The sequence below is a fragment of the Mus caroli genome, unplaced genomic scaffold (genome assembly GCF_978045245.1).
Source record: "Mus caroli unplaced genomic scaffold, Mus_caroli_1 scaffold_3, whole genome shotgun sequence".
In the NCBI taxonomy this organism is placed as follows: Eukaryota; Metazoa; Chordata; class Mammalia; order Rodentia; family Muridae; genus Mus; species Mus caroli.
This window is the reverse complement of record NW_028227258.1, coordinates 102,302,190-102,328,485: the sequence shown is the minus strand read 5'-3', so window position 1 is coordinate 102,328,485 and position 26,296 is coordinate 102,302,190. Positions and strand designations below refer to the sequence as shown.

The 26,296-nt window shown below is 35.2% G+C and overlaps 1 protein-coding gene and 1 long non-coding RNA gene across 2 annotated transcripts; one reads left to right on the top strand and one right to left on the bottom strand.

The window, feature by feature from the left end:
* The first annotated feature begins 834 nt into the window (after positions 1-834).
* Positions 835-19,152, top strand: LOC110291668 (arylacetamide deacetylase-like 2). Its single transcript, XM_021158910.2, has 5 exons — positions 835-972; positions 4,238-4,460; positions 10,374-10,443; positions 12,036-12,207; positions 18,550-19,152. Exons 1-5 carry the CDS (start codon positions 835-837, stop codon positions 19,150-19,152), a joined length of 1,206 nt encoding a protein of 401 aa, XP_021014569.1.
* Positions 11,610-26,167, bottom strand: LOC115030624 (uncharacterized). The gene is made up of 4 exons (XR_003836216.2): positions 26,067-26,167; positions 20,722-20,928; positions 18,957-19,104; positions 11,610-12,287 (listed from the first exon to the last, which is right to left on the bottom strand). It is a non-coding gene; the product is annotated as an uncharacterized LOC115030624 (long non-coding RNA).
* Positions 26,168-26,296: the final 129 nt, after the last annotated feature.

Below are 26,296 nucleotides of genomic sequence, written 5' to 3'. Positions count from 1 at the left end.
AGACCTACAACAAGGTTTGCTCAAGAAGAGAGGAAAAGTGTGTCTTCTACTCATACTATGAGTGCATCTGATGCTATCCAGTCACATCTGTGAGCCTTGCTACCAACACAAACATCATTCCCTTCTGAAAACACCCTTGCAGGAACACCCAGAAACAACATTTCACTAACACCAAGCAGCTAAACTAAGCTGTGGTGACTCATGAATTTCAATCATCATCTAATGCAGCTTTCTAAAAGTCAGACTGCTAAAATACTTGTTCTGAACTTTCTGGTAATTCTGGTCTAGGCTTAAAATTACAGCTTGCTGCATGATAGAAATTGAACAAGTCTCCACACACCCTATCTTTTATTTTAAAGCTTAGTCTACACTAGGCATGATTTGTTAACATAGGTAATAATAGTGATGATATTAGCATAGATTTTAACTGGATACCAAATAACTTACTATAAATCTGTTAGAATATATTGAAACTACAAAAAAATTACTTCAAAAATTATCCAGTGCTTACATTTGGATTCTGATTTTCTAAAGCTATTTTATGCTGACATTAATATCACAGGATGAAGAAACACTGCAGGAAATTTAAATTACATGTTAATTTAATAGATACCACACCTGATGAATTTCAACATCTACTTCCCAGTCTGTCCATTTGCAGAACAAGTTAGAAATGACATTGCTTAATTCAAAATGACTGTTTGAATCAGATTCCCATTGTGGAATAGTTGTATTTACATGAGACGGTTCCCAGTCTGTACTCATTCTGTGGCTTTTTATTCAGTTGTTTATGGAAATATTTTAATGTCTGCACTGGGAAGAGTTTAGGATACTATGGGATTCAAAGCTCTCTGTTTTGGACTGCTTTGTGTTAGTTTTTTATCTTGTATTTATACACCCGTGCCCGACAACATTGAAGAAACCTGGAAAGTAATGGCTTTGGATACAGTTGCTAAAACTTGTTCCCTTATGGTAAGAATAATATATTTTTTTCTATTAGTAAGAATGAATGTTTTTGAATATTTTTATAATACTATTGATATAATCCTGAAAGAAAACATTTTTTAAAGAATGTTAATATGATTTTCACTCAAGTTCTAAGAAAACACTGGTTTTATAACTGTGTTTTTATATTCTATAAAGATATGAATTATTATAACAGTACTTGCTTGGTAACAAATTAGAAATTTTGTTATTTCCTTGGCTTCTGTTGTCTGCCTCCAATTCTAAATTGCTGGAATTCTGGGGTTATCTTAGAATATACAGAGTGGATATACTGCTGTAATTGTTCCAGAATAGTTAGAAACTGACACTTTTGATGCTGTAATATATATGCGTTCTTTGCATATACATAGATCTCCTCTCATTATCCACTCTTTTCTAACTGTATAGTTTATATGAGAGGGAATATATATTCATAAGAGTGTATACAGAGAGAGTAGCAGCTTAAATTTGAGCCCCAGGCTGCATTATTTATCTGTGTTCTTTATGTGCAAAGTGGGTACATTTTGACATTTCTAACAGTTGGGGCCTGAAAAGCTAAGCTAGCAGAATTAATAGATGATCAGAAGTTACAGCAGTCCACGGTTTTAAAGATGCACAGTTCCATGACAACTAAAACTAAAGTTCTTTATAAATTTCTGAATATCTGTGTCTTTCACCCACAGTTCTCTTTTTCAAATGTTCTGATTACGTGATCAAAGAATAAATACAGGAACCAGCCCATGTCAGTTCTCTTGTGATTATTTCATATGTATTTAATGAGAAATAGCCATGCTTTCATCTATATCACAATATAACCTATCAGAACATCTCACTCTAATATGATGCTGTTACTTTGTCAGCTTCACATATTTCTAATAATCTTGTATATATCATTAACATATACACTTTATGTATTTGACATTATGAATTATTATCCTGTACTTCTGCAATGATAATAGTCAAAAGGAAAATGTAATTAAGGGTTTATCCCAGGAAATTTGGAAATCTTTGATAATTTTAGCACTGAGCCCTACAATTTAGATTGCAAATACAATAAATATTCTTGCTTTTTATTGTATTAAAGTAAAAATAATAAAGTTCTTTATTATATAGCCTTGTATAAAATCAGTACATTATTTTGTAATCATATGTTGTTTGTGAAGAGTTGTAAAATATCCACACATAACCATGAGAATTTTCCTTGACTCTGCATTGTACCCATTAACATAAAACTGAGGGTACTAATTTAACATTTGTGTGGATTGTTCTGCGTAATAATGGTCAGGCATTTAAGAAGAACATGTGATAATCGCTACATAGATAGTTTTCAATATAGTTTTAAAATGCTTAAGTATCATTTTAAATCCAGAAAACATTGACATAAACTAAATAAGACCATTTCCTAAAAATAAAATTTTCAAGAGCAAATTCATTAAATGAAAATTATCTGAATATATTCATATCTTATGCACTTATATTAACAGGTCATATCTTCTTATATTTAATTAGTTAGAAAATACTGAAGAACGTTTGTTACATTTCAAAATTAATCAATTAACTAGTTTGTGTGTGTGAATGTTTTAGAGGGAAGGTTCATGCCAAAACATGTGTAGTGGTCAAAGGACATCATATAAGGGGCAGTTCTTCTCTTCTAGAAGGTGGATCTTAGAAATGCTCCTGGTTGGAGACAGGTACCTCTACCTATTGAGACATCTTACTTGCACCTCTAGAATGAGTAATTAAAGAATACTTAAATAATTAGGCAATATTTATTGATTGTTGGAATGAACTACACTCTTCTATATACACCAAAAATATTCATTTATTTATACTGTACTAGAACTCAGCAATAACTTTATTACTGGTATTATCTTTGCATGGGTTTGTACACAATAACGTCAGTGTACATTGATCAGTAGCTTTCTAGTTTTTATTATACTTTATTATGTAAGACAATTTTTACATTCAAACATATTTTGATAATATAGTCGCTTCCCTCAACTCCTTCTATATCTTCTCCTCCTCCCTACACAAAAAATAATTTCTTTTTATGAAACAAACTCAAAACTGAATACAACAACAAACCCCCGAAAAAACCTTGAAAAATTTTAATAATAACCAAAAAGTAAAAATAAAACAGAACAAAAACACCACTAAAGTGTAACCATATAAAAGCACACTAAATGGACAGGATCCATTATGTGGTCGTCAACTACTCCTCAGTTTGAGCCTTGCTCTGGGGTAGTTGATATATGGCGAAAACTTATTCTTTATGCCTGTAGGCTTAAGTGGTAGTTCAGTCATTAACCTTTACCATAGTTGGTAGGCTTTAATTCATTCATTCATTTAAAAATATATATAACAAAATAAATATAATAAGATAAAAAAAATCACATCAAAGTTGGATAAGACAAATCAACAGAGGAAAAAGAACCAAAAAGAAGAAACAAGAGTCAGAGATCTGGTCAGTTACACAGTTTTAAATCCCACAAAATAAAACTAAACTACAAGCTGTTATATAAGCCCAGAGGATATGGTACAAGCATGCTGCTTCAGACTCTGCAGACAGTGCTTATGTGTGTGAATAAATTTGACAGGTATGGCTGCAGTTTTCTCAGTGCGTTTCTCTCATCAAAATATGGAGAATAGCTATACATACCTTACCTTGAATTACATGCAGTTATAAAAGCTATTCAAGTACTGTTGGCTCTGGAAGTTTAAAGATATATTTCTTGAATAAATTGTCTATTTTCTAGATAGGCTGGTCAGATTTCTGCAGTAAAATCAAAGAAGGTTTTATAGAAATTGGTAGAGTAAAAAAATCAAAATAAAAAACAAACAAATAAACAAAAACAAATTCACATTATGTATAATATGGTCATATAATATTTAAAATTGAGATTAAATAATGTAATTTTAGAAGGAACTTATGACAACATACATAGAGGGATTATAAGACATTGAATTTTTGAAAGATTTATAATTAAGCAATAAATACAAAAAGTCTTTAAAAATGTAAGTAAAGATGCTTTTCTAAATAACATTTAATCTAAAACACCTGAGATTTTCAAAGGCAAAAGGGTCTTTGAAAAAAATGGTCATAATATTATATCGATTTAATTTTACAAATTCTTTATTTCTGTTTGGCTTCTTTGTTGTTTTTTTTTCTGTTTTATTCTTCTAAACTTAATCTTCACATTTATTTGATATTACAGATGTAATGTTGAATTATTTTTATTTTGTTTTATTATAGGCTTTGTGTCTTGAAAACTTAGGTGTTATGAGATATGAAGAATTTATCTCCATGATAATCAATCTGGATTACACACAACCGCTTTCTGATGAACACATCACAGTCACTGATACTACCTTTGTTGACATTCCTGTGCGTTTGTACCTACCCAAGAGAAAAACAGAAGCCCCAAGACGAGCTGTGATCTATTTTCATGGAGGAGGTTTTTGTTTCGGGAGTTTTAGTAAGTTTATCGTATAAGGAAATAGAAGGACTAGTTGCATGTTTGTAGTACACAAGTATTGTGTATACACACACACACACACATATGGACATAATAGAGATATACATGCTCGATATCCAATACAGATCTGTTTGAGGAATCCTCTGATAGAGGTTTCCACTGCAGAGTTTGTTTTTCACTGATTCACACTTGTTTACTTTTGTTTTTAAGATAGGAACTCATCTATCTTAGTCTTCCCTGGAAAGTACTATTTAGTTGGTAATAACATTTTACTCATGATCTTCTACCTCTTGAGTGCCATGATGAAATGCATTTGTCTCCAGCCTGGTCCATGTAGTATTAGGGTTCAAACTCGGGGCTTCCTGCAGTCTGGGATAATGTACTAGCAAGTGAATCCCAGTGAAAGCCCCTTTTGTCAGGTGACATTTTATTTATCTTTCATATGCAATAAAGTAAAAAAAATGACAGGGATAAGTCAATTGCTACAACATTTTCTCCTAGGCTTCAGGATTTTTTCAGCAGCTGTAATGTTGAAAGGACACTTACAAGAAGAATTCCATGCTCTTGACTCAAGAGGGAGTTTGTAATTTATTACTAAAGTGGTAAAGTGTATAAGGAAGTTGTTCAACTTGACTCTAAGAGGAAAACTCAAAATAAAACTTTTTATAAATCATGCCCCAATCATAAAGTTGAGATTCCGTGCTTGTCTTCTGTGATAATTATAAGGGACATATAAAGCTGATAAATGTAAAAAATAAAAAATAAACCTTTGAAAAAACTTTGGAAAATTCTATAATAGACTGTTAACAATATATGGAAAGTCATTGTAAGTAAACTATAAAAACAAGCAAGTTAATGAAATTGTAAAAAAATTTAAATAATACATGAATATCAAACTCAGGTAATATCTGAATAGTCAATTGATTTCTCAATTTAAAAAAGAGTATGAGATTTTTAATATAGCAGAGAAAATTGAGTATGCTCCCTTGCAGTTCAAGAATGGCAATAGAATTCAGTATATTGAAAATGAAGGCTTGGATCAGTCCCTGCCCCATGCTTGGCATAAATCTTAAAGAACAGTACTACTTTTGAATTCTGTTTTTTTTTTCACTTATTCAAAGTTAATAGAGTGTTTATAGAAGGTAGGTAGTGACTCAAGATAAATTGTAAGACTAATACAATGGCTGTGGGGAAAGAAGAACCCTTTATCGGGTTTATTTTATTCCTTGCAAAATTTAAAGTAAAAAGCAAAATACAAAGTTAGATAGTTTCCCATGATGATGAGAGAAATCCAGGCCCGTGTTCTTAGAAAAAATATTCTGTTTTATGGCCGTAGCCAATGTCTTAAAAGTCAATGCCACAGCCACAGTATGCTATAGATGTTAATGATCATCCTTCTCTATGTACAGTGGTGGTATAACAAGACACTCAGGAATAGGAAATCAAGGAACAGAACTAAGAAAGTGGCTCAGTGAGTTGTATAATACCTCGGGGTACTATACACAAAGCACAAGCTTTGTTTTCTCTTCCGAAGACTTTAAAAGATGCTTTAAAGATTAATTCCAGAGCACACAGTGTGACTAAGAAGAGTGATTTCCCTTTTGAGGACAGTGGGTCTCAAAAATCTAGTGGTGTAGAGTTTAGGCTAAACAGATTATGGGCTCCTGCTTTCAAGTTTGTTAACTTGGTAGGAAGCACCTCAGATTAGTCTCTGGTTGATGTTGATGCTGACTGGCTGGCTTCTCAGCGCTGTTTTGCTATTGCTGCTTAATACCCATCTGTGGGCCAGAGACCCTGTTAGTGTGTAGCTCTCTTTGCCACTAAGGCCACGGGAACTCTCCTTGTCTTCTAGAGATCAGACTTTACACTATTGCAGAGAAAATGGAGGACATGGGAATTGTATGTTCTCACATTCTGAATATTCCATTCTTACCTGAATCTCTTTATGTCATTTGTATTTCCAACATAGCAGTGCTCCCTTCTTTTCAATACTCCCAGAAGAGGAAATATTTTTCCCTTGACATTAGTTCCTTTGATAGGTATTACATGGCTCTTGATCTATATTTGATTTTATCAATATATCTTATCTTAAAGTCTCTTTTTACACACATGATTTCTTTGTTCTCAATGATGCACTACCACACTGAAATTCCTTAGCAGTCTATTGCCTGGCCTTACATTTAATGTTCTTAACTTCAGTCAGTGCTCCTTTCCATGATTTGTTTCAGCTGCTCAGTGAGCTGGACTTTTTGTTTTCTATAGACCTCATATGACCTCAATTCTGTTTCCGAAAAAAAAATTTTCATATTATACTGCGCTCCCAAATGTTACCCATACTTTCATGTTGAGATAAAGTAACAACTTTGTTTGTTTATGCTTGTTTGGTGTGTATTGGGGGTGGGGTGAAGTGCACACTCTCACTTGAGCATATATTGTCTTCTTGGCTATGTTTTCCAGTGTTTGCAAACTTCAATTGATTTTATTTCTTTTTCTCAGATTACTTCTTTCCTGGAAAATGCCAAGATTGCTTTGATAAACAAGAATTTTTTTTTTGATTTTGTTGATTTGCTTGTTTGTTTTGATGTTCATTTCTGCTTTTATTTTTTTTTAAAGAAAGAGAGAGAGAGAGAGAGAGAGAGAGAGAGAGAGAGAGATTAAGTTGCATCAGTAGTGAGGTATGGAGGATCTGGGAAGTGTTGGGGAAGAAAAAGGAATAGTGAAGAAACTTTTTAAACTAAAAAAATAAATGTTAATGTGGAGAAAAGTAAAATCATCCCCACTTTATTTTCCAGTAGATAATTTATAAACATTTGTTGTTCTTGTTTTCCCATCAATACCTGCATGCCTTCCTGTTTGGGCTTGACTCCCATAAGTGCTACACATTCTGTTACTGGGCACTGACCACTGAGAATCATGACCAGATAGATCATACCAATGAATATTTTGTACTTGAAACAATTTCTAGAAATGAAAAAAACCCTTTATTTTGACTTTGACTATAAGGCAATTGAAATTGATTGGGTGGTAAATACATATCCAAGTCTAAAATATAATAGCAAAGGAATATGAAATGTAAAATGTGAAAAATGTAGGCTTAGTATCTTGTATATTTTGTTTTCAGCAAGGCCTTTCCTTTTCTTAAAACTGAATAACTAAATCATAAATGGTATCATTCTACCTAAAAGACTGAATGATTTAACTTCTTTGTTTTCCAAACTGTTATATACCCAGGAACTAAATACCTTTCAGTTTAAATTTTTATTAATGTGTAAGAGATAGATACCTTTTTAAAAGTCTTGATTTTGATCATAATTTTAAAATTTGGCAACTTTCCAAGATTTTGTAGTGACTATATTGTTAATAGATATCACAGAACTTATAAAGATATGCATCTAGGGAGGTGGAAAATGGAATTGGTGGATTGTTAGTTTGCCTTTATTGCTGTGATAAACACCATAACAAAAACAAACCAGAGGCAGAAAGGTCTGTTTCATGTTACATCTTACAGTCTATCATAAAGAGAGGTCAAAGCAGGAGCCATGGTGGCAGATATGGAAGCAGGGGCTATGGAGGGGTACTGCTTTGCTGGTTGGTTCTGCATAGCTTTCTTAGCCTTTCTTATGCAACCAAAAATCACCTACCCAGGGATGGCACCATTCATAGTAGACTGGTCCCCACTACACCAATTATTAATCAGAAGAATCTTTCTTTTGTTTTGTTTTAAAATTTTATGCCTAGTCATTTTTATTTGATATTTTATTTATTTACATTTCAAATATTATACCCATTCCTGGTCCCCCCTGAACCCCCCTACCCCTGCTTCTATGAGAGTGTGTCCCCACCCACCCAACACCTAATCCCCTTATATATCCACTTATCAGTGAGTGCATACCATGTGTGTTCTTTTGTGATTACCTCACTCATGATGATATTTTCTAGTTTCACCCATTTGCCTAAGAATTTCATTAATTCATTTTTTAATAGCTACATAGTACTTCATTGTGTAAATAAACCTCATTTTCTGTATCCGTTCTTCTATTGAACAACATCTGGGTTCTTTGCAGCTTTTGGCTATTATAAATAAGGCTGCTGTGAACATAGTGGAGCATGTGTCCTTGTTATATGTTGGAGGATCTTTTGGGTATATGCCCAGGAGAGGTATAGCTGGGTTCTCAGGTAGTACTATATGCATTTTTCTGAGGAACCACCAGACTGATTTCCAGAGTAGTTGTACCAGCTTGTAATTCCACCAGCAATGGAGGAGTGTTCCTCTTTCTCCACATCCTTGCCAGCATCTGCTGTCACCTGAGTTTTTGAACTTAGCCATTCTGACTGGTGTGAGGTGGAATCTCAGGGTTGTTTTGATTGCATTTCCCTGATGACTCAGGATGTTGGACATTTCTTTAGGTGCTTCTAGGCCATTTGAGTTTCCTCAGTTGAGAATTCTTTGTTTAGCTCAGAACCCCATTTTTAATAGGGTTATTTGGTTCTCTGGAGTCTAATTTCTTGAGTTCTTCATATATATTGGATATTAGCCCTCTATTAGATGTAGGGTTGCTAAAAATCTTTTCCTAATCTGTAGGTGGCTATTTTGTCCTATTGACAGTGTCCTTTGCCTACAGAAGCTTTGCAATTTTTTCAGGTCCCATTTGTCCATTCTTGATCTTAGAGTGTAAGCTACCTTATGAGCCATTTTCTCAAGTGAGATTCCCTCATTGCAGATGTGCCTAGCTTGTGTTAAGTTGATAAAAATTAAGTAACCAGCACAGGTGGATACTTGAGAAAGTTGTTGTCTGTATGTAGTGACAAATGGGCATCTATGTGTGTTGGAGAGAGTCAGTGGCTTGTGTGCCCGATGTACATCAAAGCCTTACATTAACTTACTAAGAGATTTTAAAAAACTCAGTTGCTATTCCTTAGAATTTGGGTTAATGTCCTAATCATTGCAGCATCATATAATCGACATATTTATAAAAGCAGAGCTTATTTTTTATTTTTTATTGGGTATTTATTTCATTTACATTTCCAATGCTGTCCCAAAAGTCCCCCAGCTTTTAAACAATTAAGTTTTTATCTTACATAAACAGTATCTGTCTATCTATCTAGATATCATCTACTTACATATCTACAACACACACACACACACACACACACACATATGTATGTATGTAAATAGAGAGATCTACTGCATTCCTTCTTCCTGAATTCATGACCCAACTGAAAGAATGTCAAGAGTTTATATAGACCAATAGCTATCAATCTTTCTAATGTTGCAATTATTTACTACATTTCCTTATTTTGTTGTGACCCACAATCATAAAACTATTTTTTGTTATTTCATAACTATAATTTTCTTACTGTTATAAATCATAATGTAAATATTTTTGAAGATAGATGTTTGCCAAACGAATTGTAACCCACAGTTTGAGAACTGCTGATGTAGTTGAATGGCAAAATGGTTATTTCTAATGAAGACATTGAGTGTTAATGTTTATCAGTTGATGGTAGAGTCTTGGATTATAGACCTGGCTGTGGTGACTATAGGAAGACCAATTAACTTCCTCTACTGTCTAAATCTTCCAGATTGAAGAAGGAGAGGATAGCACAGTGCACCAGTTCACAAAGGGATATAAGAAGGGTCGTTGTGTGGTGAATAGTAGATGACAAGTTAAAATTAAAATATGCCAATTCTAATTTTCATCTTCAAAATACCAATATGCAAAGTTATCTCTTCATCTCTGGAGAGAGAGATTCAAGAATGTTACATTGGTTCAGTGTCCTCTGCATTGAAATAGGGTAGGAAAGATTTCTGTCTGATAATCTGAAATCTCATTTATCATATAGATATCTGTCATTATTTATGATACTTTTTTAATTACAAGGAGTACTTTGACCTTTCTCTTTTCATTTTAGAGCAGAGGGCTTTTGATTTCCTGAATAGATGGACTGCGAACAAGCTTGACGCTGTTGTTGTGGGAATAGAGTAAGAGTAATTTTTCTTTGACTAGTATGATTTTTGCCTGTCTATAGATTCAATTTCCAAATAATACATCTATATCTGAAATTTGAATTTTAAATTTTACTATATATTATCTGTCACAATTGTTGCATAGACTACCCTTTAAAGGAGTCCAATATCCTAAATATTATCTCTTAAAAAATACAGTGAAACAAAAAAAAATTTTGAATTATACTCTAAGTTGACTACTTTGTGAAACCTTATCGTTTATGTCCTATATGGTCCAGTTATGTTTCTTATTACATAGTCAGACAAGAAGTAGGAAATTAATCATTGCACAATTGAAATATTTGATCATATTTATGTTTGTGATAAAATGTTTATGTTCAAAATAATTATTATTTAAAATATTCTTAACTTCCTAATGTTGTGACCCTTTAATACAGTTTCTCATGTGGTGAACCCCTGCCATAAAAGTATTTATATTGCTACTTCATAATTGTAATTTTGCTACTATTATGAATAACAATGCAAATATCTCTATTTTCTGAACATCTTTGGGAGAGTGACTCACAGGTTTAAAATCAGTGGTTTAGAATGTTGTAGGTAATAAAATTTGGGGTCAGGTGAATTGTTGAACACATACTCCCAAAAAGTGAGTACACTCTTAAGGCATTTGCAGCATGTGTACTGGAGTATCTTAGGATAGCCCAATATATTCTTGCTCATATTAGTATATTCTAGATTTCTGAATCTGAATTTGATTCCAAAATTTATAATTCTTAAGAGGACTTTTTTTCCACCTTCTCCTCAGTTTATAGTTACAAAATCATAACTCAAAATTTCTAATCCAATATTTTTAATCTTCAATTATGACATTTTTAAACTATGTGAATTTGGATAAAACTGAATAACCATCTAAAGAAAGTACTTTCTAAAATGTTTATTATGCTTATAATACCCAGAAAAACTTTACATGTTAATGGATTGATTTCAGTATTGGAAGAGTCTATTATTTGGGGAAATTTGAATCATATTTTTTTACAAGGATACAAAACCTGACCCATATTTAGTATCATCAATATGATTTGCATTTTTCTAAATTTACTATATTTAACATAATAGATATAAACATCACTTGTGTACATAGCAATATCTAAATTATTCTTTAGGTTTTTTTTTAGGGCAGTTCACATTATATTCTAGGATTCCGACCATGAACGTCCAACACTAAATATAGATATTTGTGAATTTTGTCATTCTGAAGAACAAAAAGAGAACATGATGTTTGTATAGACAGTTATGTTATTAACATAAAGAAAGATACAGAATATCTCCAGTATAAAATACACTTGAAATAAAAATTTTCCTTACAAAAGTAAGGGTTTTGCAGCAATCCATTATCTTCAGTCACAAGACCGTCCACTATCTTAATTACATGTTTTAAATAATTTTATATTAACTTTTATTCTAGTCAATACTTAGAAGAAAACCCTAGATCAAGTTTTAAAAACTGAACTGTAGGACTTGGTGTCATGGTGCATGTGTTAGATGTTTAAGACGTTGTTGGTTGTTGTACACTTACGCTCTGTGTGCTTTCCTGGTCTGTGTTAAAGCTACAGGCTAGCGCCTCAACATCACTTCCCTGCACAATTTGAAGATGGTATCACAGCCGTCAAGTTTTTTCTTCAGGATAAAATTCTAACAAAGTATGGAGTAGATCCTACCCGAATTGCTGTGTCAGGAGACAGTTCTGGAGGAACTCTGGCTGCAGCGGTGACACAACAGGTACAGCATGCTTGGCTCTGTGGTGAGGAGTAGCTGTTGCAGTTCTTAGTTCTGTCAGGTCTGTTCCTCTGGTATCATTCCTTGAAAAGGAGCATTCATTCCCACAGAATTACAATGGCCTCGAATGAAACATCAACGGAACATAACAGGGCTAATTTGGTTTATACATTAGCTGCTATTATATTTATCTATATGTCTATTTTCATGTCAATATTACTTTTATTTCAACCTTCATTTTCTTTGAAAAAGTTGATTTTGGTGTTATATTGCTCAAGCATTAAAATATTATAAAGAATCTTGTTAATTAATCTCTAACAAAGAAAGCAAAATAGTATTTTAAGAATGCTTGCACTGAATCTATGGACTCTGGTGATTACCACCATGTTGATGTTGAAACATCCAGCTAAATTATACTAGGCCTCATGTTTTAGTAGGGTATCTTCAGTTTCTCAACAGCATTAAAATGATAGAATATATAAATGATCCTAACCTCCCTTTGAATTTAGTTTACAATTATTTTTATTTATTTTTATTTATTTATTTATTTATTTATTTATTTATTTATTTATTCACTTTACATCCTGATCACAGTCTCCCATCTCCTCCTAGTCCTCCTCACACATGGCTTCTCTCTCTATCCCTCGTGTCCCTTTACCTCTGAGATCGAGGAAATCTCTCTCAGGGAACCAACTTACTTCAAGTTACTCCAGTACTAGGTACATCCTCTCCCACTAAGGATAGACAAGATAGCCCAGTTAGAGAAGCAGGATCCACGGACAGGCAACAGAGTCAGGGTAAGCCCCCATTCTAAATTTTGGGAGGACCTTCATCAACACCAAGCTGCACACACACACACACACACCTGCTACATATGTGTGTGGGATCTAGATCCAACCCTAGTATGCTCTTCAGTTAGCGGTTTGGTCTCTGGGAATCCTGAGGATCTAAGTTAGTTGATTCTATTGGTTTTCTTGTGGAGTCTCTATCCCTCCATGGTCCTCAACACTTCCACCTACTCTTTCATAAGACTTCTGCATCTGTTTTGGCCAGCTGCTTGGTAGAGCATCTCAGAAGACAGTTATGCTAGGATCCTGTCTGGGAATCCAGGCTGACAGATAAAAACAGGACTTGAGGCTCCAAGATAGCTGAAAGAGGAAGGCAGGCCTTCAATGTGTTCATATAGATTTTCTGAGGACAGTTTGTCATATTCCCCTCAAAATCAGCAGAGGTTGATACTACATTCATTTATATCCACCTCATACAGGGCACCTGTGTATGTAGGCCAGGAGTGGTGAGTACATCTGTAAACAGTGTCTTCACATGTTCCATCATTATCACAAGGCTTCAACCAACAAAGCGACATCAAGTTCTTACACTGTGTCCCCTAAGTCCACTATTTGTGCAACCACAGTGGTTATTGTTCCCTCCTTCCACACATAGACCTCCATGGAGACATAGTTGACTGGAACATTCTTCAAAGTTGAGTTCACAGTGGTCTCCAAGGAATCCAAGCACACAGTCATAGACCTAAGAGCCATGTAGACACAGCTGGGATCCACATGCACCAATTTCAAACCCACAGTTCACACCAGAATACTCTTGAGGACAGAGCTGCCATGTAGAAGGAATGTGGCCTTAGTAAAGCTTAGTAGACGTATGAAGTGTTGGCAGACAATAATGAGAGTTTGGAAGGTGCAAGTGCTAACTGAAATGAGGACCAAGAAGGCTGTGCTCATGAGGTTTCCATGAGGAACACATAATTTATGGGAGTCAGATAAGAAACAATTTGTGTCAGTTTATCTCAAAGTATCTAGCTGCTTTCCATCTGTGTGTTGGAATTTGAGTGAGGCTGAATTTAAAAGTAATGGATTAAGATTTTGGAAAAGTTAATTTTAAGACAGTGTAGCAGCTAGACTTTGGCATAGTTATTGCTTACTTCCTTTATCATATTTATAGTGAATGAGACCATGAAGCAAGACAGAAAATATGAAAAATACCCAAGTAAAAGAGCTTGCACCTAGTGAAGTTGAGGACAGGAAGAATTCAGACAAAGCAACTATGGTTACTTAAAGAGAATGGAGTCCTTAAGGAGAATTTTTGAACTCTCTTAAAACAGTAGGAAAGACACTGTGAGAGCACGAGGCACTGATCAAGAGCTTTGAACTCATATAAATTTCACACGTTTAAAAAAAATATTTTCAGTTCTCTTTTATTGATAATATAATTGGCACATTTAATTTATACTTTTACATTACCTTAAGATTGAATAAAACATAAATAGGGCTGCTATGAACATAGTGGAGCATGTGTCCTTTTTACCGGTTGGGACATCTTCTGGATATATGCCCAGGAGAGGTATTGCACAACAGAGGAATGGATACAGAAATTATGGTACATTTACACAATGGAGTACTACTCAGCTATTAAAAAGAATGAATTTATGAAATTCCTAGCCAAATGGATGGACCTGGAGGGCATCATCTTGAGTGAAGTAACACAATCACAAAAGAACTCATACAATATGTATTCATTGATAAGTGGATATTAGCCCAAAACTTAGGATACCCAAGATATAAGATACAATTTGATAAGCGCATGAAACTCAAGAAGAATGAAGACCAAAGTGTGGACACTGTGCACCTTCTTAGAATTGGGAACAAAACACCCAGGGAAGGAGTTACAGAGACAAAGTTCGTAGCTGTGATGAAAGGATGGACCATTTAGAGACTGCTGTATCCAGGGATCCGTCCCATAATCAGCTTCTAAACGCTGACACCATTGCATACACTAGCAAGATTTTGCTGAAAGGACCCAAATATAGCTGTCTCTTGTGAGACGAAGCCGGGGCCTAGCAAACACAGGAGTGGATGTTCACAGTCAGCTATTGGATGTATCACAGGGCTCCCAATGGAGAAGCTAGAGAAAGTACCCAAGGAGCTAAAGGGATCTGCAACCCTATTGTTGGAACAACATGATGTACTAACCAGAACCCAGGAGCTCTTGTCTCTAGCTGCATATGTATCGAAAGATGGCCTAGTCGGCCATCATTGGAAAGAGAGGCCCATTGGGCTTGCAAACTTTATATGCCCCAATATAGGGGAATGCCAGGGCCAAAAGAATGGGAATGGGTGGGTAGGGAAGTGGGGGGCGCTATGGGAGACTTTTGGGATAGCATTGGAAATGTAATTGAGGAAAATATGTAATAAAAATATTAAAAATCAAAAAAAAAAGATTGAATAAAACAGTTAGCTACAATTTTATTCAACTTTTCTAATCAGAAAATTTTACATACACAAAAATGCAGAAATAACATTTGCAAATAAATTTTAATGTCTTAAAATCACATGAACTCTACAGATCATGACCTCTAAAGACAGTTAACTGCTTCTACTCCATGTGTGATGGTTACAACAAAGAGAGTAAGTGTTCTAAACAAATTTAATTTTAAGGAATGTCTGAGGGAAATTTTTCCCAGCTAAACCATGGAGGAACACAGAGGCTACTGCTACCATGGTGCAAAGGATCAAAGACATAATGTGTACTGGAAGTAGAATGTTTTGGTCCATATAGTTCTAGTTGTATAGATATGAGGGATAAAGGACTGACAGATTAGTGAAGCTTGCACCAAAGTTGTGATAGCTATGGTTAACTTTATTTCATCTTGTTTTGATGAAAATATTTATGAGATTTAAGAGCCTTCTGGTGGAGCATACATAGATTTTTAAATACTAATCCTATACATTTAACTATATCATCCATAAGCATGAAGAAGTCAATTTTTCCATTCCACTTTTTACCTTGTCATTCTTTTTATTTCATCAGATTAGGCTTCCACTATTATTTGAAGAAGTATGGAGAGATCAGATACCTCTGGCCCAGAATTTTAGAAAAAAAATGTTTTCAGTGTTTTCCCACATGGTTTATTGTTGGATACTGTTTTCTTATAGTCTTTGTATTTCCAAATACACTCTGTCTTACCTATTGTTTTTAAACTTTTGTTTCTTCATCATAAAGGAATGGTGAATTTGTAAGAGAATGTTCTGAGTCTTTTATAACAATTGTGATTTCTTTAATCCTTCATTGTATTTGTATATAGAAATTTATTTATAAAATTGAATATGTTGAACCATTTCTGCACTGTTGGAATAACGTAAAGCTGATCCTATTATAATATCTTTTCAAGCATTGTTGACTTTGATTTAGTTTTTGGGGATGTTTAAGTTTGTGTTTATCTTGGAAACTGGACTATGAGTTCTTTGTTCTTCTTCTGACCTTATATACCTTTGATATCAGGGCCCTACTGACATTATAGAATTGCCGAGGGCCAGCCTCAGCTTGAAGAGGGGTTGTGAGGAAGGAATGTTTGAGAGTAGTGAAACAAATGACTTGAAGTCTAGTCCAAGCTGGTGGCTTGTGTTCTGTTCAAGATAGCTTTCCAGAATGCTCGATGTTCTGCATAAAGAAGATAGATCTTCAAGCAGTTCTCTCTTGCTATTCTAAACTTTCTCTAGAAAACTCATCCCTTGCAGATGAAAAACTCCATTCTTTCATTTACATACCACCTCATTCTTTATCCTATGTTCCCTTTTAATTATTCTATGAATTAGAGTCCCATGAACCAAGGCCCCTGATTCTTAGGAGACAGCAGGGACTTTGTTTTCTAACACTGCAAAAGAATTCAGACATCTGCCAGCCCCTGTTAAACACAGAAGATAATCTAGCTGGGTAGGAGTCTGCCTGAAATTACCATTTATACCATACCTGGGCCTAACCTTGCTCCATCCCAGGCCAAACCTGAACTCAGAAATCTGATTCTCCTTGTAAGCATAAGCAAAAAACTTGGGTGGTGGTATTTCCTGTGATTACAGCTCCTTAAATCTTTTATCTCCTTCCTTAATATCTTCCTGACAAGTTAGCTCATAGCACAGCTGCTTCTGTTCTGTTATATCTATGTAGCTCCTTATACAATTCATATTGCATCCTTTATCAGAATGGAAGCTTGCAGAACTCCTTGAAGCTTCCTTTTCTCTTATCTATGTCCTGCAGAGGAGTCTCTCCATTACTCATCATATTAGATACTAGTGTGCTTCATTTCATCTTAAAAAATTAGCTTTGTACTGTAGAGGGGCCTGCAAGTGTCTGTAGCAAGTTCTTTGTGTGTGTGCTATGACTGTTAAATTGATGTTTTTGTGGTGCTCCCAACAGTGGGAGCTGATGTGTCTCTGACTCTTTTGCCTGATCTCAGTACTGTTATAGGGCAATAGGGCTGCCTGGTCCAGCCTCATTGTAAGGAATTTTGCCTTGTCTTAGTGAATCTACTTTTGTCCCTTTTGGTTGTTCTCTCTTGGAGGCCTGATCTTTTCTGAAGGGAAATTGAAGGTGAGTGAATCTGGGGAAGATGGGAGGTAGTGGGAAGGACTGGGAGGAGTGGAGGGAAGGGAAATTATGTTTGAGATGTGTTGTACAAGAGAATTTGTTTTCAATAAAATAGGAAAAAGTAAGTTGTCTGAAAAGATTTTTATGCCATGTGTTTTGATCAAATTCACCTACTTCCTCAACTCCTCCCAGACACACCCAATCTTTCCTAATCGCCTGAGTTTAAGTCCTCTTCAAAAAAACAAAAAAAGAACATTGTGTCTAAGTTGCCCTACACACATAGTCTTAGATGTAGGCTTTTCTACTGGAGCATGTTCAATTATCAGAGGCTACACTCTTAGAGGAAACAGACTCTCTTTATCCCAGTAGCTATCCAATGTCAACAGGTCCTCAGCTGGTGTGAATCTTCTTGATCACTTCTCTTCTCCAAGCAGGGACTTATTCTGGTTTGGTCTTGCACAGATCTTGTATGTGCAACTATTCTGCAGTGTCAAGACAAGCAGTTTCCTTAGAGTCACCTACCACCTCTGGCTCTTAGAATATTTCTGTCTGAGCTTGGGAGGATGCAGATTTTACAGATGTTCTATATAGGGTTGAGCATTATTATCTGCACCTTGGCCAGTTATCAAGAATAATTTCTACACATTTATCTATGTAAAATCCTCTGTCACCTTTCAGACTATGTTATTTCCATCATTTACTTTTGATAAAATATATTTGTATCTCTCCCCTTCTTTTACCTTCTGTCACTGTATCTTTTCTATCATATCTTCTAATATACTTAACCAATATTTAAAAATAATATTTCAGTGCTAGGGCATTTAATGGTGACTAAGGTTATTACAGGCATTGTGGGCATAACCATGCTTTACGAAAGCACTCTGTAGGTTTTTTACCATCTCTGTTTCATGGTTTTGTCTGTTGGAATGTTGGAGCCTTTGCCTCACTGGACATCATATTTTTCAGGTGCAGATTGATCCTGAAGTAAAGCATAAACTCAAGCTGCAAGCCCTGCTTTATCCTGGCTTGCAGGTGATTGACACTCACTTGCCATCTCATCGAGAAAACGAACATGGCATAGTTCTGACAAGGGACATAGCCATAAAACTTGTGAGTTTGTTTTTCACCAAGGATGAGGCACTTCCACAGGCAATGAGAAAAAACCAGCACATGCCTCCAGAGTCCAGACATCTGTTCAGGTTTGTCAACTGGAGTACTCTTCTCCCTGACAAGTTTAGAAAGGACCATGTATACACTGAGCCTGTGCTTGGAAGATCGGCTTTCTCCCTGCCGGCGCTGATGGACCACAGAGCATTGCCCTTGTTAGCCAGTGATGACCACTTACAGCACTTGCCACAAACATACATTCTTACCTGTCAACATGATGTCCTGAGAGACGATGGGATCATGTATGTTTCAAGACTTCAAAAGGTTGGAGTACAAGTTTTCCATGACCATGTTGAGGATGGAATTCACGGAGCCTTATCATATATGACATCGCCACTTCACTTAGATCTAGGGCTGAGGATAAAAGACATGTATGTTAGTTGGCTGGATAATAATTTATAATTACAGTTTTCCTCAATGCAGTTTAATTTTGGAAGTATTTTGGTTGTGAAAAGACCAATATAATTCAAAATTGATTTGAATCAATTATAAGTTACTATGTGTTCTTGAACTAATTATCCTAACTGAGGGCTTTTCTACCTGGCCTCAGTGTTCCTGAAATAACGACTGTGAGACTTAGTCATATTTATGAATATATGTTTAGGCCATAAGCTTGGACCTGTTCCCCAACTGTCTCATAACTTATTTTTTGTGGATAGCCCTGGAGCTAATTGTATTTGATGTTAATTCCATTCTCCTGTGAGGGGTTTTGAATAAGGAATGAGGGGTTTTGAATAAGGAATGAGTCAGCACTCAGGTGATTTTTTTTTTTTTTTTGTAAACCTACCTCCCACCTTAATTTGTAAAATAAAGGAGAGCTGATGATTGGGCAGATAAAAGGGAAAGGTGGGGTGGAAGGTGGGGAGAGGGAAGAAGGAGAAAATGGAAGAGAGAGAGGATGCAGAGGAGGAGGAAGAAGAAAAAAGAGAGCAGAAGCACATGGCCTGGAGAAACTGTAAGTTCTAAGAGGTCTCATAGATGTGGAAGATGGTAGGGTAGCAGTAGATCTGCCCAATTTAGGCGCACAGCATGTATTCATATTAACTGAGTTGTGTTTTTATTGCTGGGGCATATTTGAGTTGGAGATTTACCGCAACTTAATTATCCTGTTTATTCTATTCTAGATCCCACCATATGACTGGTTACCTGGTCCCAGTTTCATGAGACCATCTTGCTGTGTGTCTATGTAACTCAATCTCTCTCTCTCTCTCTCTCTCTCTCTCTCTCTCTCTCTCTCTCTCTCTCTCTCTCTCTCTCTCTCTCTCTTTCTCTCTCTCTCTCTCTCTCTCTCTCTCTCTCTCTCTGTCAGATGTTTCCACTTTCTAATCCGGCCTCAGCTCATTGGCCAACTAGCTTTTTAATTGACAAGTGAATGCACAAGAGATTATTTCTACAAATAATTAGTTTTTAAAAAATTCCGTATCTGTAAAATATGTTAGTGTATTTCCCTTTAGTTATATTTATTATAATTATGGTGGTCCCCAGAGGAGCCATTGCTTCATGAATTAGAGAAATATTGATTACTATCCTTATATGTAAATTCTCTTAACACAGAGCATAGGCATTTATTTATTGATTCACACACACGGACTTATACATAGTTTTTCTTGATATTTTATAATATACATCATTGATAAATATGAAATTATCTTTTATTTAAAAATTAATACACAGTATTTGCAGACAATTCCTTCCTTGTAAAATTTGATAGTATAACAGATATTTTGAGTCTGATAATTTTACAGGAATATACTATTATATATTACTTTGTTCAATATTTTATTCCCAAGTATGTGCTTTAGATTTTCAACATTCAGTTTCAAAAGCCTAGGTATTTTTTTTCTTTTGATGTGTAATTTTATAAGTGTTTTCTTCATATATTGAAAATATATTTTTTCATACACTATTTTCTCATTATGTAGACCCCTTCCCCAGTCCTCCCAAATTCACTCCACTTTCCCACACACTCACATTTGTAGGCTTTCTTGCTCTTTTGCGTTAGAAAACAAACAAGGTTTTTGTTTTGCTTTGTTTGGTTTTTATCTTGAATTGTATTTTTGGTAACTATTTCATTTCCCTTCTTTTGGTTTTCTTCTAGGGGAAATTTCAAAACATCTTGTTCTGGTTATCTTTCCATGTCTTCTGTTTCCTTAAAAAACAATACTTCCTCCTTCATTCCTGAGAATAAAGAAACATGTAACATCATATAATTAGGAAAGAAGTTTAGACAAAAGATCATTTGGGAATCTTTTCCAAAAAACCAACTGCTCTTCCAATTTGCAGAAGGAAGAGAAGTTAAAGGAGAGACTTATCACTTGCCCTTTATCTAGGAAACCAATAGGTATATGATTTAATTAAATACCTATTGTCTATTACATTTATACAGCAGTGTCAGAGCCCTCCTTAGTGATTGAAATGATTACTTTCTTTACAATAAAAGAAGATAATAAAATAAATAAATTTATATTTCTGATGTAGGAGTAACATAATTGTTAATATATTTGGAAATCTCTACAGAAATATTTCATATAGGTTCATCATAGAAACTTTTTATTTGCATAGTGATTAGTTGGTAAGTGGTTCTCTGTATTTTTTATGAGTGGTCCCCTGCAAGAGTGTTTCTTCTGAATTTACAAAAAGATCACTTCCTTTGGGGGTTTGCCAATTTTTATTTAACCAGAAGTTAAAGTGGGAGTTTCATGTGTGTCTGTGTAATGCACATTTTAGGGTGAGGTTCCAGTACTCATTTATTCATATTGTAAAAATGTTCCTTAGTGTATATAATAGTATTTTCAAAGAGACAATCATCTGATAAAGATTTTTAGTTTAAAAATTGAAAGTTGTATAGGTGTTGATGTATAGATTTCTTACTATAGGAACTTTAAAAGCTAAAAATTGCCACAAGAATTACAACTTGGAATAAAAGAGCATCTTAGGAATGAGATGCAATTATAAGTCATTGCTTTAAAACTGTGAGCAGTCAATTTCTTACAGACAAGATGGATATATAAAGTATTTGGTTGTACAAATAATATTTTGTTGTTTAAATCACTAAGCACTATCAATGCCAAAATAGTCTTTAGCATATAGGACTCATTCAGTACACTTCATGATGTTCACATGCATTGACAATCTAGTATGTATTTATTTATTTTAATGCTGTCTTAGGGTTTCTGTTGCTGCAAGGAAACACCATGACCAAAACCAGAAAGCAGATTGGAGAGAAAAGGATTGATTTGGCTTATATCTCCATATTGCTCCTTGCTTGCTCAATTTGCTTTTTAATGAACCCAGGACCACCAGCCCAGGCATTGCATCACCCACATTGGGCTGGCCCCTCCTCTATTGATCACAATTTACAAAAAGACTTATACCTGGATGTCACAAAGGCATTATTTTTTTTTCAATTTAGGTTCCCTCCTTTCAGATAACTAGTTTGTGTGTCACATTGACAAAACACTAGCTAGTACAACTGAGTTTTATCAGTTTGACATGTAAACTAATTATTAACCCACACCTTTCCTTTCTTATTCATTCTCAGTATCTCACATTAAAAACATAACTTTAAAAGTCCCACAGTCTTTCCAAACTCAAACACATTAAAATTTCTGTCTCTTTGAAATTTCCAATCTCTCTAACATTCAAAATCTCCTTTAAAATCCAAACTCTTTCATCTGTGGGCTACTGTAAACGTCAAAATTAAATTAAAAACCTTCTTCAAGATGGAAGAAACAAGGAACAGTAACAATCTGAACTTAGTAAAGCCAAACCCCAATGGTATATGCAACTCAGTGTCCAATTGTCTGTGATTCAGTCTGGGATGAGTCTTCTAGGCTCATCCAACGATCTTGAGTCACTTCTTTACCTCTGCCTCTGCAGCACACACAGCTTGCCTTCTAGGCCCCAGTGGGCTCTATTCAAATACTACTCCTGCTCTTGATGGTAAGTCCAAGTTACTGACATCTCCAAAATTCTGGGGTCTTCTGCTGCAATTAGGCTGTGCTCTCACTAATACCCTCTCATAGTCTCTCTTCACAATGCCAAGCCTCAACTTCTTCATATGATCCCTTCAGTCCTGGGGCTTCAACTGCCACTGATGCTGCGCCTTCACCAATGGCCATCCCTGGTCTCTCACAGTGTGCCAAGCCTCAGCTGCTCTTCATGATCCTTTCATGCTTTCAAAACTAGTACCACATGGGTGACTCAGACACTACAGAATTCTAGAAGCATCCAAGGGTTGGATCTTGTGTTGGCTGCTGAAGGTATTCTTTTTGAGATAGCACATCCAATTTCTTCTGACTTAGATATAAAAGACCCAGGTTTCCAGAACATCTGCTTTGGGGCACTCTTTAGCATAATTTATCCATTTCTCAGGCCTTCAAATGGAGATTGGAAATGAAAATATAAAAGCCTTTGAATATAGAATGGACTTCAGCAAGAATTTTCCTGTTTTGCAAGCTTGCAGATGACAGTGGAATTCTTTGAAATTCATATTAATGTGAGATGAGATGATTCCCATAATAATCCTGGTTTTCTTTTAGGAAATTTCATACATATTTATCCTTAATGATGATCATATGAAGCCCCCACTTTCACATCTGACTCCAAAAAACCTGCCAACTCTCCCCTCTCAAGTTCATATCATTTTACCTTTTATATTTGTTTTCTTTTGTGTGTGTGTGTGTGTGTGTGTATGTGTTTGTCTCTCTGTGTGTGTTACTGTGTTTGTGTGTGTTTTGTGTATATGTTTCTTTATCTCTCCATCTCCCTCCTCCTCCTCCCTCTTTCTCTCCTTCTCCTCTCCCTCCCCCTTGCCCCCCCCCCTGTATATGTGATATTCCACTTAGTCCAGTTAGAGTTGCCAAGAAGTAGATGGGTATGGATTCCACCAGTTCAGCATAGGAAACTTAACTATACTATAGGCCACATCTTCAATAAAGTATGATTCTCCACATTCCAGCAACTATCTATTAGATAGTTCCTCAGTGAGGGAGAAGCCTGGCAATAGTCTATGTCACTTATCTTTGGACTTTGCCTGGCTTGACATTTTCTAACCATGACTGCTGTGAGACCATGTGTGACATAGCCATGCCATGAGTCTACCATTTCACATTTCATAGCTCCCCTCCCCACTCTCTTTCTATTAAATTGTTTCTTGCTTTTTATTTCTGATGTTTTCAGTGTCTCCATGTGGTGCGAGCAATAGACATGTCCTATTTAAGGCTTCAAACCAAGTCTCTTATTCTCATTACTCTAACCAGTTATGGATTTCTCCATTGACTGATTTATAATGTAAAAAAAGAAGAAAGAAAGACAGAAAAGAAAAGAAAAGAAAAGAAAAGAAAAGAAAAGAAAAGAAAAGAAAAGAAAAAAGAAAAGAGAAAAGACGGTATAGTCACATACATGTGGAGCAGTAAGTAGGGCAGTAGTTCTCAACTTGTGGGTAGCAGCTACCCTTTGGAGGTCAAGTGACCCTTAAACTAGGGTCACCTAAGACCACAGGAAAACACGGATATTTATAGTACAATTCATCACACTAAAAATTACAGTTATGAAGTAGCAATGAAAATAATTTTATTGTTGGGGTCACCACAAATAAGGACTATATTAAAGGGTTGCAGCATTAGGACAGTTGACAACCTAATTGTAGGACAAATTTGACAGCATGACTACTGAGGAAAGAAATACATTCTATCCTAATGCCTCTGACATCCTAAGCTTTTGACTATATGTTTAACAGTACTGTATATGAAATCCACTCCTATGGAGAAGGCCTTGAATCTGACCAGAGATGGGTTACTCACCCACAAAACTTAAGCGAATATTATACCAGTAAACACATCTCTTTTGGGAGATTGGCACTGATTCATTCCAATGCTGCTTTAAACCGCTGATATCATTTCTCTCCTAGAGAGCTCAGCATGACAGAAAAGGAAGCCAGAGGAAGGAAGAAAACTTCCTGATCAATTTGGTTTTGAGCTCTTTATGTTCTAAAGCTAAAATTCTGGTGTTTTCAATAATAGGGTCAGCCCAGAATGGTAGACTGGAGATAGATCCAGGGGTCCAGAACACATTTCCAATAGACAAAATCATTGCTACAACTTTACTATAACCTAGTCTTTCCTGAACATTGCCAACATTTTAACTGAAATAACAAAGTCAAGTTGAATTAAAAGAATAAAAGAAAAACTAAAGTCTGAGTCAATGATCAAAACCCAAATGGGCAGATATCCATGAAAACAAACAAAAAAAGTGGTTTGAAAAAATAACGATAACTAGTTTTCACAAATCACCAAATCAATTCTAACAACCCTCTCATACAAACAATTGGATGAAGTTCCTGCATAATTCCTTTTAATTGAGGGGGGGCAGTTATAATATAGCTACAAGTTTTCTCACTTTTTTTTTCCTCCAGACCCTTCTCTGTTCTTTCAATTTCATGGCTTCTTTTTTCTTCACTTTGCCTTCACTGATCTCTGCCACCAGACCATCTGTCCACCTAACACAGTCTCATAACATGTGAATAAAACTACTCCCTCCATGCATAACACAGGTAGTCATGTGTAACAATTAGACAAAGGTAGACCAAGGTTTTGACTCTCATTTTCTTTCATAGTGCTATAGGATATAGCCTTTGTGAAACAGGGGATCGAATATAAAATATTAGCTTTAGAAATATGTAGTTTACTCTTTAAAAAGTAGTCTGGTAATAGCCATCCTTCCATATGAAGATTATTTGATGCAATCTACTTATTGTGAAAGTCAGGTTGAACTTGGCATGGAATATGCTTGAAGCTCACTGAAACAGAATTTAATACTTGAGTCATTCAACGTGAGTCATTCACTATCTAAATAAGTGGGGATTAGAACAGATAAGTGACTTTTGTGCAGATTTTCTGGTGACAATTATAAACTTAATAACCAAAGAAATGTTTTAAATTAGAATATTGGACTAAAAGGTGAGAATTGTCTAATTATCAATGTAGCCAAATATAAAATGAAGAGGAATGGGTTTTTCAAGTTGAGAATGTACAGAATGGAATCAGCTGAGCTGTGAACAGAAAGGAACATGATATAATTATTCTATGTTCTCAAAGGAAATCATATAAACAGAAAAAAGTTACTTCATAAGCCGAGCCATTGAACAGTCATTAAAAACTCCTGGAGTTTCCCAACAGGAAGGGAAGTAGGGCACAGAGGCAATTAAGGAAAATTGAAATCTTTTTAAAATTTCACATAGCTTTAAAAGTGTTGTTGATCTTCTTTTAGTTTCTACTTTACATATGTCTTTCTCATTTGTTGCAATAATTACTTACAGGTAAGAGAGTCTGAATAATAACGCCTTTGTTGTGATATATTTTTCTTGAAAACTGTTCAGGAACAGACTGTTGCTACTAGATAGGAAGTACTTTCGAGATTAAAGCTCTGCTTTGAAATTCTTTGTAGATTTGGAGTGCCTGTGCTTTAAGAGATTGCGTAGTGGAATTTGGACTGAATAAGTTAGGTAACACTTGGGGACTGGTTAAAATTCAACATCCAATGATTT